A 17,786-nucleotide genomic window follows, 5' to 3' on the forward strand; every position below is an offset into this window, starting at 1 on the left:
AATAATTGGTCCAAAAGCTATAATTGTGTTATGTTTAATATTCATGGTCTAGCTGAAGCACTGTTCCAAAGCTCCCCCTCCCAGCCCCTCTCTAATGAAAATCACTCCATAGGAGCCTGCTCTATTTCGCCAATTAAAACAAAAGACACCAGCACCATCCAAAGACTCCAACCGAGTCGCATACATCTGATGGGCAGGAAAACGTGCTGGAACCGAGATGGAGGCACGCTCGGAGTGGGTCTATCGTCCGAGCTTTGAATAACTTATTCTGACCCTTACAGATGGAGTCAGCAGAGCATTTAGCTTGCCTGCTCCTGCTCCCTGTGACAGCAGGCCACGCCACGAGCACACCGCAATGGAACATTAACAGGGCAAGATGGAAGCTCAGAGACTCTTTAATTGGAGATGACAACTTGGGGCTTTCTTCCCATTGGTTTGGCTAGGAAAGTCCCATCTGACAATAAAGGTTCATTGTATTTGATAGAAGAGCTGGCGGCAAACCTGAAGCCCATTCAGACTCTGGCTTGGTTGGTTTATTAAGGATCTGACCTTCAGCTATGTTTCTATCCAAAAAAAGCATCCAGGAGAGAGGGAGGGATGAAGGAGTGAGGCATTCAAATGTAGCCTTTCAAAACAAAAGCTTCTCCCCACCCCAAATCCCCACCAGGAATGAAAGTATGATTCAGTTTGGTTTCAGTGATGGTAAGTGGTTACAGCTATTTATTTTGGTGCATAGAGAGATGTCTAAAACCCTCTTTCAAGCAGCATTTTTGATCCCTCATAAATGATTTCATTTAAATAAGATAACTAAAAAAGACAGAACATTTTAAAGAAACACTGGCCCATTTAATTCAAGTAGGTTAAGAGTAGAATATTTTTTAATCTTTTAAAACTCCCACATCAAATAAACCTTCAGCAAAAGCTTACCATTACTAGTGATAGCAATGCAATAAAGTTATTAAGCACCTAATACGCTGAAGACTCAGTGCGAGGTGATGGATAATAATTTCGTATCTAATAGTGTCTGACTAGTAATAGATGACCTAAAAAGGAACTGCCGAAAACATAGTTCATAAGCTGAAATTCAACAAGGCATGTTTTCACTTGAGTTAATTTTCATTGAGCTCTTACTAATTACTAATTAATAAATTAATGCTTATCAATGCTATATATGCTGTAATTTTTACAGGTCCCACCAACACAGAGACCTATGACTCTAAAGGACCCAACGCGGCAACATCAATTTCCTACGAAATGCCGTTCAATTCAATGTACCTGACCCTCAGTTTACTGGGAAACAAGAAGATAACTTAAAGGAGAAATGATTGTCACGGAGAGAATGTTGCCCAGCAACCTGCTGCCATCCGAGGTGGGCCCCAGTCACTGCCTGCTGCTTTTGCTGTGGGCCCTCACTGGAGCGCTGACTTCATCTGAGAGGTTACCAACATGGAGACGGTTGTAGAAATAAAGAAAGGGCCGGGGAGCCTCATGAGGCCCATCTCTGTTCTCCAGTCACACGTAAAAGGGGCTTGCTTCCTTCACCTTCTCAGTGCCCCAGAAATGGTGCAATTCAGAGGTCCTTCCTAATCTAAAGCCTTACTCAACTCACTTTTGTCACAGCTGACATCCTAATCTCGGTGGGGAAAGGCACAAAAGAGCCCAGGTTGCATCTGATTTAACAGAGCCACGCAGAATCCCCGTCGGGTCGCTCGGCCCAGCTCCACCCGAGGTTGTCCCTGCTGACTCCTCTGCCATCTGACCTCATCTACACATGGGGCTGCCCCCTGCTTTTCTAAAATTAATTTAATCATTAATCAGGAGTTTCAAAAAGCAACATGATGTGGTGAGAAAAGGATACTGGATTAGGACTTGGGGAGCTAAACTGGGCTTTGCTGCTAACTGGCAAGTCATTTAACCGCAGAGCCTCAGCTTCCTTATCTATAAAATGGGGAGAAGACTCCTCACACTGCCACCTCACAGAACAGACAAACTGTAGATCATCATGGGAAACGTGAGCTCTTGACGAAACCTAAGATGTAAGAGGTGGCCGGGACAGAGTCTGGATCCCACACCTCAGACCCTCACTGGCACGTGATGAGCAAGTGAACCTCAGTCTCCTCGTCTGAGAAAGGGAGAGGAAGATTCTCACCACGTGGTTGGGAGGGAAAGTGCTTCGGAAACCTGGAGGGTTTTTGTTTTGTTTTAGTTCAATTATCAAGCTTAACATTCCCCCAAATGGTCCTCTTTTATTTTAATTAATGGTGCGGATTACCCAAATTATTTTTTAAAAGAAAAAATTTTTTCTACACTTGGCCTTAATCTGGATGTTAAAATATCTGGATAGTTTTCTGGATTTTTGCTATTGCTGAAGCACAATTATGGCCCCATGGGGCTTGTCTTTTCACATTAGAAAGGTAATTTCAGATTTTTAAAATGACACCCCGGAAGTCCTTCCTATTCCTATCAGGGCCCTGAACGTTCCCCTCTTTTTAAAATGAAACATCAAACTCGATGAGAGCAGGGCTGGATTTTTTTGTGTCATCTGCATATCCCCAGCATCTGGAACAAAGAAGCCTGACAGGTAGGGGTGGAAGTGAACTGCACTGGGATCAGGGGATAATATTGAGAGAGCACTTTGCAAACCTTCAAGTGCTACAAATGTGTGTGCATAGACCTACATGCCTATGTGTGGGTGGGTGGGGATATATGTATATGTTAGCCATAATGAGACAGCTGGGTGGTGCAGTGGATAGAGCTCTGGGCTTGGAATCAGGAAGACCCGAGTTCAAATCCAGCCTCAGACACTTCCTAGCTATGAGACCCTAGGCAAGTCACTTCAACCTGCTTGCCTCAGTTTCCTCAACTTCAAAATGGGGATCACAGCTGCACCTACCTCCCAGGGTTGTTGTGAGGCTCAAATGAGATGGTACTGGTAAAGCGCTTAACACGGCGTCCAGCCCATAGTAAATATCATATCAACGTCATTACTGTCATGATGCTCACTACTGCTCCATTCCCTTTACCGAGCTGCTTTTGTCCAGAATACATTCACAATTTCTTTCCTGGCCCTCAGACGTCAAGATGACTCAGTCCTTACCAATTCCCTCCCTTTCCTACACATATTACTGTGACTGTTGAAAAGCTGTTCCCTCCCCACTCCCATCCCAGGCCAATGTTTCCAATAAACTTTAATAAAAGTCGCTACTTTGATCCCAGCAAGTCTGTTCCTGGTCCGCATGTCATCAGTGACACCCCACCATCACTGCTCTGGGAACCCCCTTTGGGATCAGATGCTGCTTTCTTTTGGGCCCCACAAACACAATCACAACTTTGCTATTGTCACCCATGGAGAGAGATTTAAAAACGTGTATGTCAGGCGTATCATCTCCTATTAAAATGTGCTTAACGTGACAGATAATTAGGTCAGATTTTGGACTCGGGAGTGACAAGAGTGCCCTTTTACACACTACATTTGGCTCCTGCTTAGGGGAAGGAGCCCCTAATTAGGGATCCCTGCTCTAGGGGAAGAAGTGTGCCCTATGAGTATCTATAGGCCTCCCAGCTGACAATCCAATGTGCAGCTGCTAATGGTATTACAACTTGGCTCAGAACTCTTCCTCTGGTCCCTAATTGGGCCTGTGTATGCAGAGAGCAGGGGTCTCTTCTCTGCTCCACTGTTTTGGTTCCCTGTGAATCTAGCTGTGACTGAACACCCAAATGCTCATGTTGTAAACAAACTCTGCACGAATAAATCTATAATCCCAAAGCTTTTCATTTGGACATCGCAAGTAGCCTTCTGCATTCGCTCTCCCAGAAAACAAGGAGCTGCCAAGTCCCAGTGGGAAGAAGGTATCAGATAAGCTTGTGTTCTTTGTAGCCCCTGCACAAATCAACACATAGCTCGCTTTGGTAACACTAATACACGAGATTAAAACTATAAATTGATTTGTTTGGTTTTGCTCGGCCACATGGGGAGGCCACTCATCAAACCCGGCTTTGTAACAGAAAAATAGCCCAGCCTGTTTGCTACATGATCACGTTACGCCTCTCCAAACATCGGCTGTCTTCAGACGGAGAAGAAAACTGATCAAGCATTTTCTTTATCAACAAAGTATGCGGGGGTGCTTGCATTATCTTTGCCCTGAAAAATGGGGAGGGGGGTGCTGAAAACACTGTTTGATAAAATAATTATTTTTGCAAGCTGCTGCACTGGTGGGCCAGAGGTCTGGGATTTGGCAAGAGAAAGTATCCGCCTCACAATCTGATACCCACCGCCGAACCAGACCACCACCTGCAGCCTGGTGCCGAGCACTGGGAGAAGGAGGGGGGCCATTAGACACTGGCCCCTCGCCATTCCACATCTCTTTGGGGCACTGGATCAGACACTGCAGATAACTAGCCAAAAAAACAAAAAGGGGGAAAAAAAGAAAACCTAAAAATTGGATTCACAGGGTCTTTTCAAACCCTTTAATCCTTCCATGCTGACAGTTCCCGGTGCGCCCATCGCTGGCAACGGACATTGTACAGGGAAAACCCGACTCCCTAAGCCAACGAGTTAAAGGGAAGGCCGCTAATCAGCTAAATAGAGCCTGGAACTTGATCATATAAAGTCCATCTTTCTCTCTCTCTCTCTCTTTTTTGGTCACTGGAGGGACACCATAGTGTTCTGAAATACACTCCTGACATCATTTGGCAAACAAACTCATTTCACTGAACATGATTCATCCCTTAGGTTATTGTTTTTAATATCAGAAAGTGAGCTTTTAAATGCCAGACAAATTTTGCAGCAGGGGGAAAAAATATTCCAAGTGGTCTCTCTGGACCCTTCACCAACTGCGTCCACCAAATGGCTTAAAAGAAAATCTTCCCATGATGCTCTCAGAAAGAAAGCAGAGAGGCAGAGATATCCAATAATTACCTAATACCAGGCTCTCCAAGCTCATGGAGGCAGTGTTTTTACAGGAGGGGGGGGAGGAGAAAGATGGGGAGGAGGAGGAGGAGGAGGAAAAAGAAGAGGAGGAGGAAGGAGAAGGAAAAGGAGGAAAAGGGGGGGAGAAGGGGGAAGAAGGGGGAGGAGGAGGAGGAGAGGAAAGGGAGGAGAAGGAAGGGAGGAGAAAGGGGAGGAGAAGGGAAGGAGGAGGAGGAGGAAGAAGAAGGGGAGGAAGAGGAAGAGGAGGAAAAGGGGAAAGAGGAGGAGGAAAAAGGGGGGAGAAGGAAAAGGAGGAGGAAGGGGAGGAGGAGGAGGAAAAGGGGGAGGAGAAAGAAGGGGAGGAGGAGAAGGGAAGGAGGAGGAGGAGGGGAAGGAGGAGGAAAGGGGGAGGAGGAGAAAGGGGAGGAGAAGGGAAGGAGGAGGAGGAGGAAGAAGAAGGGGAGGAGGAGGAAGAGGAGGAAAAGGGGAAAGAGGAGGAGGAAAAAGGGGGGAGAAGGAAAAGGAGGAGGAGGAGGAAAAAGGGGGGAGAAGGAAAAGGAGGAGGAGGGGAAGGAGGAGGAGAAGGGAAGGAGGAGGAGGAGGGGAAGGAGGAGGAGGAGGGAAAGAGGAGGAGGAGGAAGAAGAAGGGGAGGAGGAGGAAGAGGAGGAAAAGGGGAAAGAGGAGGAGGAAAAAGGGGAGAGAAGGAAAAGGAGGAGGAGGGGAAGGAGGAGGAGGAGGGGAAGAAGGAGGAGGAGGAAGGGAAGGAGGAGGTAGGGGGAGGGGGAGGAGGGGAAGGAGGAGGAGAAGGGAAAGAGGAGGAGGAGGGGGAGGAGGAGATGAAGAAGAATCCTGGAGGTGGGAGCCATCTGTTTCCAGAGAGCGCTGCTGTTGGTCCACATACCTCCTGTCCTTGTTGCCTGTGACCAGCAGGTGTGGGGGACTGTTCCGGAGGCTGACACATGTGAAGTCACCCAGGGAGCTGCCCAGTGTGGCCAGGCACTGACTCGTCTGCAGGCTGTACAGCAGTATCTGTCAGGAAAAAGAACAGCACCTGCATACACGGACCCAAGATACCAGGGACCGGGCCTGTACCGAGTGCCTTTTGCTTCACCAGGGCAATATCATACACTCTCGGATTGGATTAAAGATGGTTTACGGGTCAATTTCCCAATCTTTCCCGGGATAATGATGTTATGGGGATTCTGCAAGTCGGAGGACACATACCCCTGCTGGCTAAGGGACACTTCAAAAGGAGGAGAAATTAGTCACTGTGCTTGCTCCCTGAGTCTAGGAAAGGTTGTGCAGAAACTTGTAACTGCAAAAGTCACCAGCTTTCCCTGAGACGGACCCAAGAGGAGAAATGCACAAAGGATTATGGGTGGTGGGAGATGGGTGTCACCCAGAAACACCAAAAAGAAGGATGCTCAGAATAAAAGCGGGTGAAGCAGCAGTACTGTAGATACCCTTAGGACAAGAAGAATGAGATCAGAGCCCTCCTGGGGTTACAAAATCTGTAATTCAGAGTTAAACTCTCTGGGCTTCAATCTCCTTATCCACAAAATGAAGGGGCAGGCCTTGATGGTCTCTGCTCTAAAATCTGTGAGCCTATGACCAGGTCCACTGCTCTAATTTTACATGTGAGGAAACTGAGGCCTAGACATTTATTGCTGTTGTGTTTGTCCTTTGTTCTTAAGGAGGACTATGGCACCATCATGCCTCCAGGTAACCTCTGGCAGCGCACCCCCCCTCCCCTTCAGCTTCCTTTCATATATTGTTCCATTGTGTTGTGTCTGAATCTTCATGACCCCATTTGGGGTTTTCTTGGCAAAGATACTGGAATGGTTCACCTTCTCCTTCTCCAGCTCACTTTACAGATGAAGAAACAGGCAAACAAGGTGAAGTGACTTGGCCAGGGTCACACAGCTAGTAAGTGCCTGGGGCCACATTTGAACTCAGGTCTTCCTGACTTCAAGGCTGGCACTCTACCCACTGTGAACCTAGCTGTTCCTCCCTAAGCCTTTGTTTCCTCATTTGCAAAACAAGGGGTGCACAAGATGGTCTCTTAAGCCCTTCCAGCTCTAGTTTTATGACCCATAATCATCCTAAAGCCAGAAACAAGAAATGATGCTAAACAGTTCTGAACATTAATTAGCTTGTGAATTCTGATTTCCAGTGGACCGGCACTTCTCTTATATCAATGGACAACAGATCTGAACAGAACGGAATAATTTACCTTTCTCTCTTAAAAGAGCTAGAAAATCAAGTTAGAGGGCCTGACTTGGAGTAGGACTTTGAATCAAAGTACTGGATTTCAATTCCTGGATTTATTTACCACAGGCTTTGGGGGTACTGCATACCTTAGACAGCCTGTTACAGAAACAAGCACACTGAGAAAGCCTGTCCTGCTTTGAGGACCAGCTGTTACATGTCAAGCCTATTTTTCTCACAAATATCTACAGAAACAATTAATACCTCAAATCTTGACATAATACTAGAGCTACTACTGCTGGGAATTTCCGAAAGTAACAGGCAAGTTTATTATGATTCAAGATTAAAGAAAAAGATCTAGGAAAGAGCTGAAAATGAAACATTTATGTGCCTCAGTGAGATGGACTTCTAATTCCAGGAATTTTTCTCTCAGATCGATAAGCAGATAATCTAATAATGAAACAACTATCATTGACAATTAATAACCCAAGAGGATATAATTAGGGAATTCATTCAAAGGCTCTGGAGGGAAAAATAGTACTGGTTTTGGTTACTATGCCCATAAGAAGTAATTCTGTACTTATTTCAACTTTGAGTCACCTAAATTTATTGTATACACCTTCAAAGTATTTTTACAACGAATAAAGTATTCATTTATAAAAGAGAACTAAGCACATTGAATGAGTGAGTGCCCAAGGCATAAAAAGGCCGTGGTGGATCTTGAATTGATATCCGATATGTTGATTAGACAAGCCCTCTCCTCTTTTCTCCCCATTCTTTTAAGAGGGAGACTGTATTCTTAACTGAGAAAGTGTGACCTAAACTCTTTCCCAAAAAGACTTTCTCTATTTTCATTGTCAAGACTTCTAAGTTAGTAGTTAGGAGTCAAGTGTTCTCTAGAATGTTTAATAATTCAATGAATTAGAAATATCCAGAGTACCTTTACCATTACGTTTAGTTAAAGACCACAGAGATTAGAAAACACATTATCCATCTCAGAGGCGATTCGTTCCATGTTACAAGTCCCTTAACGACCTTTACTATTTCTCCCTCCCTCCCTCCCTCCCTTTCTCTCTCTCTCTCTTTTAATAAGGCTGAGCAAATGGGACTTCATTTTATCTGATTGCCACAGACTAGTGAAATTAATTATTCATGCTCACACTCTCCCTTTTGTTAAGACCATGCATTAGACTAATTTTTCTCTTTATTGCACTAGTTGGGTGAGTCGAAAACTTGTGGCCACTCTCCTTAGACAGATGTACTGAGAAAGAGGTGGGTAGATATGTCAGAAAGGAGGAAAAACCCACCCAGAGCTAAAGTCTTGGGGAAAATGTTCTGCACTAATGTGACCACCAAATCAATAGATGTCAGAGAATTTTTTAAAAGTACAAATTGTGTCTTATAAGGAATATGAAAAAAGTGGACACAAGGCACATTTCTTCAGAAATTATGAAGTTTCACTAAGACTCATAGTCTTTAAACTGTTGCCGAGTATAGGAAAGCAAACTGTAGAAAACAGACAATATTTCTTTTCCCTTTCAGAGTCTTAAAATTCTACATTGAGACAGAAATGGAGGGCAGTGTTGTTGAAGGAGACCTTACAAAAAGGTTTCCAACATTTCCAAGTATTAGTTAGTAACATTCCTGTCTTAGTCTCTTAACTTACAGCTGGGGCAGTTGTAGATCCTCCTCCATCCTTCCTCTAGTTTTTCACATCCCTGCTACAGACACAATTTTGGAAGTGGAATGATCCCAATGTACAATACAACCATATTTCAATTGCTACATATTTTAATGAGACAATGCCAGCACGGCCCCCTAATTCAGAAATTGGATTGGGGTTTTTACACAGATAGAAAAGAATTGACTATGGTCTCTTCTCACTGCTGCCACTCCTCTTGTGGTTCTCATCACCTCTCTGCCTGCACATGCCCCTGGAGGCCCCAGAGGTGGTGGGCACAGCTTCAGCAGCTGCCAACAACTAAAAGCCACCTCTCTCCTTGTAGACTTGGCCAATGCCACCTGCCGTCACTCTTCTGGGTTACTGCCTACACATATGACCTGCTTCTCCTGGGAGTCTCACTCCAATGGCCGTGCCACAGCTGCTGGTACATTAAGCTGCAAGAAGAAGGGATTCAGAACCTGGGAGGAGACAGCATTGCCAAAGCCCCAATCAGAGGGAGGGAAAAAACTAAAGTTCCTCGGCAGAGGCAAGCCCAAGACCTTCTGAGAATAGTCTGAACTACCCAGTGTGCCCCAGCACTGGTTTCTCTCCATGGCCACCGAGGAGGAAACAGTGACGGCTCTACTGTAATACAAGGAAAATTAGGAACCCCTGAGTAACCCCTAGCTACTGACAAGCACCCCCAGAAAGAATGGACTCAGATATCTTTGGCATTTAGCAAACCCCCTGGGACTCCATGACTCCACCAAGGAATCTCAATAGATAGGACCATCCCACTGAAGGATAACCTGGCAGACCCTTTCTAGCAGATATCCCTGGGGCTCCGTGACTCCACCAAGGAATGTAAATGAGATTATCCCACTAGTAACCTGACTGAATCTTTTGATCAGCCAGGACCTTTGTTGCTGTTTCCCCCCCACTCTGTACCCCCATATCCTATATAAGCCAAGCCATCACCCTAACACATTTGCCATTGATTTGTGGTGCCGTACCCCGATGGCCGCCGGCTAATAAATTCTCCACTTAAACCTTATACTCTGTGGTGTGTCTTGCTCACTTCTGGTACAACACTACATAGAGTAGCTGTAGATACAACGTGAGATCTAGGTCAGTGAACTGCTTCCTCCGTCCCTTCAGAACTGCAGTCTACAACGTAAACTTGACAAATCTGTAAGTGGGACTTCCTTGAAATGATGAGGGTTTGGGCCCTATAATATACCACCAGTGAAAAATGGAAGAGATCTGTGAAGACTTATAGAACGACACATTTTCACTCTCAAGGACATGAACATCACAGTCCCAGGTGTGATTCCAGAGGAAATATGGAGAAAATAAGGATGGGAAAAGCAGTTAGACTAGACCAAGTATACACAGAGAAAGTGTGTGTTGGAAATGACATAATTTTTAAGGTACTAAGAGACTGGTTCTCCAGGCAGAGAACCAGCTGCTTAGTGCCTTAAAAATCACGTCACTTCTAGCACACACTTTCTTAAAAAAAAAAAAAAAAAAAGGCAGCCAAAAAACCATGGACAACTACCAATCCACATATCTACTTTCCCATCTATATAAAGTACGCATGAAAACAGTATCTACGTGTACCAATGCCATCCTTGATGAAGGTATTAAAATGTAACAGGTAAGGCTTTGCAGGTGATATTCCAAAACAGACCATCTTTTTCCCATTATGTAATTAACTGAAAGGTGTAGGGAATGGACAATCCTACTGTGCTTACTATTAGTTTAATATATTTAAAATTTTAATTTGGTAAAGCAAAATGCCATCTTAAAGGCTCTCCTCCAAAAATGTGCCTTCTAGGCATATTGCCAGGATTATATGAGTCCTTTAAAGATAAAAGGAAGAGGTGACTTTGTTCAGCCAACTCATGATCATTAACCACAAGGACAGCATACGACAGGGACACAGACATATATATGCTTATCAATAACATTCACCATGGTCACAGCAGAGCTCAAGCCTGGAATTGAAGGACTCCTTACTCTAGAATGGCCAATTTCACCATGCGCTTCTGTTTGGGCATGATACTGAGTGACTGCATCGAGCCCTGTGACTGTGTGTAATCTCCTAAATGAGACCCCTGATCACTCAAAAAGACTGAGCCTGATTAAACAATCACACAGGAAAGCCCAAGTGGGCTCAGAATGCTCTTGCCCAGAACATGATGGGCCGCCGGAACGAACATCCACAAGCCTGTCCTTCAGTATGTGGACGACTCAGGTGGACAATGAATTGGTTGAAGAATTGAACAGGAGGAGGAGAGGGGCCCGGGGTGCCTCTGGGAAACTGCCAAGTTCTTTCACTATTCCAAACTCCTCCCTGAAACAAATGCCCATCTTTTTAATACCAGTATTTTCCCAGGGATATCGTATGGCTGAGAGTCTTGAACGTTACAATCTCTAGTGAACAGGATAACTACAAATTACCAAAGAGAAATGGGAAGTGAGACAGTGGGGGCGAGCCGGGTGCAGCGCGCTCCAAGCAAGTGATTACACAGGAGAAGCTGTTGCAAAAGATTCCACCGAAGTCAATCGGCAACCATTTGTTAAGTCTCCTATGTTCCAAGGACTTTGTTAGGACAAGGGGCAACAAGCACCAAAAGGGAACAGCTCCTGCCTTTAAGGTGCTTACATTCTATAAGATATACACAGTATAAAAAGGAGGCGGCCTCAGAGGGGGCTAGCAGAGAGGGAGACCAGGAGAGGCTTCTCGAAGAAGGCGAGATCTCATTCCAACTAAACCCCAAGTATCCAGCATCAGACAAATGGATGACTTCTTTTAGTCACTCAGAGGGTGCACTGGAGAAATCACCTTCAACAGGAATGGACAAATGTTCAGAAGCTCCCTCTAAGCAGGCAGGAATAATGGGTCAGGTTTACCCAAATCTGGGGATTCAGCCCAGAAGGCAAAAAAGGCAAAAACAGAACATAAACACAATACAGGTACTAATGTATGGTGAAGAGTGAAACATTCTTTTTTCTTTCTATTTAAAAAGATGCTTTGTACTAAAGTAGCATATCTAGGTAAAAGGGTGTGAAAAACTTGGAAAGGGCTAAAAACCGGCACAAAGATGCTGCCTGCCCCTTTCTCCAGATGCTCCCCTTCCCGTCCCCCCAACTACTTTGCCTTTTTGTATATACTCATTTGTGCACATGTATCCCCTGATCAAATGGAAGCTCCCTGAGGGCAGAACACTTTTGGTTCTGTATCCCCAACTTCTAGCCCGGTGTCTGGCAACAGAAGGCACTGAAGAAATACTTGTGGACTGCCTAATATTATTATTTTACCAGAGAGGCCTACTGTGGAGTAGGAGATAGAGAACTGGCTTCAGAGACAAGAAAGACCTGGATTCAAATCCTAACTCTGAGGCAAAGTCTGGGCCCAGGCAACTTTCTAAGACTGAAAGTTACAAAGGAAATGCCAAACTGCACTGGGAGGGAAGTTGCCACATCAGAAGTTCCCTAAACCAGTGACTATCATTACCCCTATTTAAAAAAAAAATCACTGGGCTACCTCTGTTTTTGTTCTAGAACAATTTTTGATTTTGTCAAAATGAATCAATGCGATAAGAGGGTTCAATGTGCAGAATTCATTTAACAACTAACTTTTCATAGATGAAAAGCTGGCTGTATAAATACGCAGAGTGTGTGTGTGTGTGTGTGTGTGTGTGTGTGTGTGTGTGTGTGTAGGGTTATCTTTTTACAAGGGACACATAGCCCTGATTACAATAGGGACACTGATTTCCAGATTCGAACCTACTCATTTTAGTTTTTGAAGATCTTAAGCAACCTAGATGGCACATTCAAATCATTCCCTTTCAGCGCAGGTCTCCTCCAGACAGTCATGTACTTTTTCAGCCTTTAACCCATCTCTTTCCTTTCCCCCACCCCGACATCTTTGCCTGATCTCTCCTAGTTCAGCCCCCTCTCACAGAACACCTGAACAGCAGGCACCTAACACTTTTCTTAGACACAGTTTGCACCCTGCACCAATCCACTCTCTGCCTGGGGTGCATTCTATGCCTTTCACTGCCATTGCCCTACTCAAATCCTTCTGTGATTCCCAACTTCTAAGAGACTAAAGTCCAGATCCTTCAGCTAGGCATTCAGAGCTTTCTATCATTCAACCTTTTCTCCTTCGCAAGCTCTCCTCTCCTCTCCTCTTTTCCTTTCTCCTCCCTCCCCTTTCCTCTCCCCTCCCCTCTCCCCAGTCTAATCATTATCCCACAAATATAACATACACTATCTAGCCTCTGGGCTTTTTACTCATGCCACTGCCTCTCCCTGAAATGTTGTCTGTGCCCCTTCACTGCTCAAAATTAAATTCTTCTTTTCAAGTCCAGCTTAACTAGCTTCCCCAAAGCCTCCTTCAGCACCCACGTTCTGGAATAATCTCTCCCCCATCTGAATTCCTGCAGCCTTTATTGTCTCTGCCATATCATCTTCTGATGAACATAGTCTAGCTCCTAAATTAGATTATAAACTCCTTTATGTCTCATGCTGCTTCAGTCCTCAGACCCCAGCAAAGTGCCTTACACACACACGTGCGCGTGCGTGCGCACGCACACACACACACATGCATGCGTGTGCAACATTCAACAAATGTTTGCTGACTGACAATACAGTGCAGCCTCAGTTATTTGGTCTAGACCTTCCCAGACCTCTGACTCCCCTGGACTACTTGGCTTCTCAAGTCAGTTTACACAAGAAATTCTCATCACTACCCACAACACTTTGGGAATGTAGAGGTTCCACTTAATTTAACCAACATTTATTTAGACCTTACTCTATGTATACGGTGCCGTGCTAGGTGCAAAGGATACGAAGACGAGTAGAACACAACCTAGACCCTCAGGGAACTTACAACCTAATACATATCGTTGGTATCATTCAGTCGATTAGTCACGTTTGACTCTCTGTGACCCTATTTGGGGTTTTCTTGGCAAAGATACTGGAGGAGTTTGCCATTTCCTTCTCTAGTGGATTAATTTAGTATGGGTTACAATAGAAAGGTGCAAATAATTATTAATAAAAAACCATCCTAAAGTGCATAGACTAGAACTAGCACAGCATGATGGAAAGGAGACTGGACTTGGAGTCAGGGGTCCTGGGTTTAAGTCCCAGCTCTAATACTATCTACTTGTGTGACCCTGGGCAAGTCCGTTCTCCTCTCTAGACTCAATTTCTCATCTGAAAAATAAAGGGGATAGACTAGATGACCTCTGTAGTCCCTTTTTTGTTCTAAACTTATGGGAAAATGGAGGACAGATGATTTCAGTGGAAGAAGGTGAAGTGGCAAGGGAAAGATACACCAAGAAGATAGCATCTGAGGGAGGCCTTTAAGTAGACACGCTGAAGAATCCCCAATGAGTCAACGTAATAAATAAATAAATAAAATAATAAATATAAACAAATATACATATAAAAATTAAAAAATAAAAATATAACATTATAAAAATAAACAAATATAAAAATAAATATAAAATCATAAAATAAACAAATTTTAAAAAAATAAATAATAAAATGTCACCACCTCTCATCTTTTCATTTCCTCCCAAGGAAGGAAAGAGACCCCAGACGTCTCTCTAGACGATTCAGAGTCTGAGTGTGTGTGTGTGTGTGTGTGTGTGTGTGTGTGTACACATACACATATGTATGTACATGTAGAGACAACGTATCATCTGTATATTTCCATACACACATGCTTCTGTGCATATCTATATCTATATCTATATCTATATGCATGCCTCTGTGAGTCTGTGTGCATGCATGCATGTGTGGGTGTGACGCGCTCATCTATCTAGTCTCTGAATCTGTATCTAGGAGACTAGACTACATAGCTGAAAAGTGCACTGTGTCAGAAGTGCTAGATGGAGCTGCATGGGGTGCATTCCAGCTTTCCTTTTCTAAGTGGACAGATGCTTCTGCAGAAATCTGCTTTGGCCACATTCACTGATTCTGTCTTAGTCAGTGATATGGGAGCTTTACCGTAAGTGTATTTTCATGTATACAAATCAATGAATTCAGCCAATCTGTTTTCCACTAACTACCACATTTAGCCAATTCATAAGCACAGTTGCCCTAATATTTTTTAGCAGGCATCATGATGCACAGAATTACTATGGCCACATGTATCATTCTTTCTTTCTAACTCCCTTTCTTTCAATGAAGGACACAAAAGAATAAGGGTTACAGGTCTTTAGGGTGCAATTTGCTAGTGTAAATGTCCCTAGTTACTATTCGGACCCACCATAAATATGGCATACGAAAATAAGAAATTTAACTATGAACAAATGCAGGGTCAGCATATCGGTGTTCATACACAAAGCTAAGTATACGGGCTCTATAAATTCACAGATGAGCTAAGATTTAAAAGGAGTAGATGAGAGAGCCAGACAATTGGGGAGGGAGGAGGAGACAGAGAGAAAAGAGTAAATCATACACAAAACAGCCAATAAAAAAATAAAAAAGCAGTTAATATACATGAATAATGGATGTTTGATTTAAAAGCAGTTTACTCCGATATGATGTAATTTTTGACAGTCAGCCAGAGAAACTATTTTGCAAGTCCTTGCCAGAGATAAGTCATAGTATAAGGGCTAGTAACACAGCTATGTCTGTGAACATGTGGAAAATTGACTTTCGGGCCATCTCGAAGGTGACTTTCTATTGGCAAACCAAAGCTTCCACCTCAGGTGCACATAGCAGCGCTAACTAGCAAGGTTTGAAGTTCTTCCTTAGTAAGGCAATGGCCACATCCGCTCAGCTCCCTTAAATAGGAGCCTCCTAACAATTCCTAGGTGATGCTGCTCAGGTAACTTACATTCACCACATGTCACCTGAATGACCCACAGAACAGGAGCCCTGGACCTTTCCTAGGTTTCTGATGTCAAGCTCTGATCAGAATGAAAGTCCCCATGAAGCTGAGCTATTTCAGCGATGGTACAGTATCCTTCAACGTAGCCAGGCATGGTGTAGGCAAGAACTGGGTAAGCTTCCCCCATCACTTGCCAATGCACCTGCAACCCCTGCTGTTCCCGTCCTGGCCCCTTCCTGGGTGGGCGCTGCCAACCTCTTAGGACTGTGCCAGGCTTGGGGGCTTTGTGATATGGACAGATGTCTACAAAGGGCTAGACTGAGACCAAAGCGACGACTTGGGAGCTAACTTGATCTAACTCTAAGGAACAAGAGGTAAGCTGGGGGAAAACCGATTCCAACTTCTAGTTTTTCTTCTCCACACAATCATGTGAAGTGATTTTTTAAAAACTGAAATTTAAGGGTTTAACCTCCATTAAAGCTCCTATGCATCAAGCGGGCATCTTAAGTGGGATGTATATGCATCAAGTGGGCATCTTAAGTGGAATGTAAAGAGAAGAGTACTTGGCTTAAGAGTAAGATGATATGGATTTGATTGAATTCAACAATTTTGCTGATGAATGGGTATTGCTATGATGGTACAAACAGCAGCAGCAGCAACAACCAAATATACTTACAGCCAAGAAAGAGGGACCCCTAGGACTCCCTAGGAACAGGCTGCCTCTGGTCACTGCCCTTTTCTGAAAACTTCCATGCTCCGTACCAGTGGAGGCAGGCATGGTCATGACAAGAAGAACCAGGCATGATGGTTTCTCTGAAGCTAAGGGGGGAGGGGAGCTCCGAATGAGGCCATTGTCAACAGGGTCATATGCTACAGAGAAGTTAAGGACTACGAGCGAAGGAAAAAGACTATTGGATTCAGCAATCAGAAAATCATTAGTGATCTCTGAGAAGGCATGTCTTAGGAGGAGGGCAGAAGTTGTGGCTAGGGATAAAGTGGGTAGTGGAGAAGTAGATATTTAATGGAGCCCCCTTCCTCTCCATGCCCCCAGACTACTGGCAGCAGAGAAGAGGAATATAATAGTAGCTGGTTGGGGTATATGGGATAATAAAATGGCTCCCCTCCAATTTGAGGGTAGTATACAAATATAACGGAATATTATTGTGTCCTACTAACAAAAGGGATAGGTATGGTGAAATCTGGGAATACTCATGTGAACTGAGTGAAGTGAGCAGAACCAGGAGAACAACTTATATTGTACAGTGATTACAACACTGTAAATAAAAATAGCTTCAAAAGCCTTAAGAATTCTGACCCACACAACAGCCAACCACATGGCCCCACGATGAAGCAGGCTGCCTGCCCCGTGAAAGCGGCGATGGATGAAGGTGCAGAAGGAGACACAGTTGGGCAGTGGCTCTGTTTTGCTTGACTATGCTTTTTTGTTACAAGGGAGGGTTTTTTTTTTAATGGCATATATGTGTGGTGGAGGGAGGTCTGTGGAGGAGGGGTAGAATAAATAATGCCCCAAAAGGAGAAAAGTTCAGAAGGAGATAGACAAGAAACTAATATATTGATTTTATTCTATACTTAAAAAAAAAACCCAAGATTTAAGTAGTCAAGATTTGTAATTTCATATACAATCCTCCTTTCTGTTCACCGTACTTGGAAATGTTCAAATTTGTTGTTTTTTAATAAGGTTCAGAATAACAAAAAATTTAAATTGAAAAAGAAAAGAGGTGAGGCCTGTTTGTAGGCTGATGGGAAGGAGTCAATGAAGAGAGAAAGACTAAAGATTCCTGAGAGATCAGTGAATCTGAGCTTTAATACCTACTACCTGTGTGACCTTGGACAAGTCACAGACTCTCAGAGACTCAGTTTCCCCATCTAAACAAACAGGAATAATATCTAAACTATCTCCCTCATAGGGTTGTTGTCAGGAAAAGTGTAAACCATTATGCGGTACTACAGAAACACCACCTTATTGTCACTGCTATTACTAAACGCGAGGTGGCAAATGGTCATGATGATTACGATGATAGTGGTAACTTACCAGTACTGAAAAAGGGGTGAAAGATGATGGCAGCAGCGGAGGAAGAAGAGGAGGAGGAGGAGGAGGATCTGACACTCACACAGTGCTGTAGGGGCTGTC

General features: G+C 44.0%; 1 protein-coding gene across 1 annotated transcript in view; it reads right to left on the reverse strand.

The window, feature by feature from the left end:
- FBXW8 (F-box and WD repeat domain containing 8) overlaps positions 1–17,786 on the reverse strand; it is a 119,532-nt gene that overhangs the window by 9,832 nt on the left and 91,914 nt on the right. Inside the window, exon 8 of the mRNA XM_036767638.1 lies at positions 5,812–5,939. Coding sequence (XP_036623533.1) covers positions 5,812–5,939 — 128 coding nt within the window. The remainder of the gene's footprint in view (positions 1–5,811; positions 5,940–17,786) is intronic.

Source organism: Trichosurus vulpecula, chromosome 1, assembly GCF_011100635.1.
Source record: "Trichosurus vulpecula isolate mTriVul1 chromosome 1, mTriVul1.pri, whole genome shotgun sequence".
NCBI classification, from domain to species: domain Eukaryota; kingdom Metazoa; phylum Chordata; class Mammalia; order Diprotodontia; family Phalangeridae; genus Trichosurus; species Trichosurus vulpecula.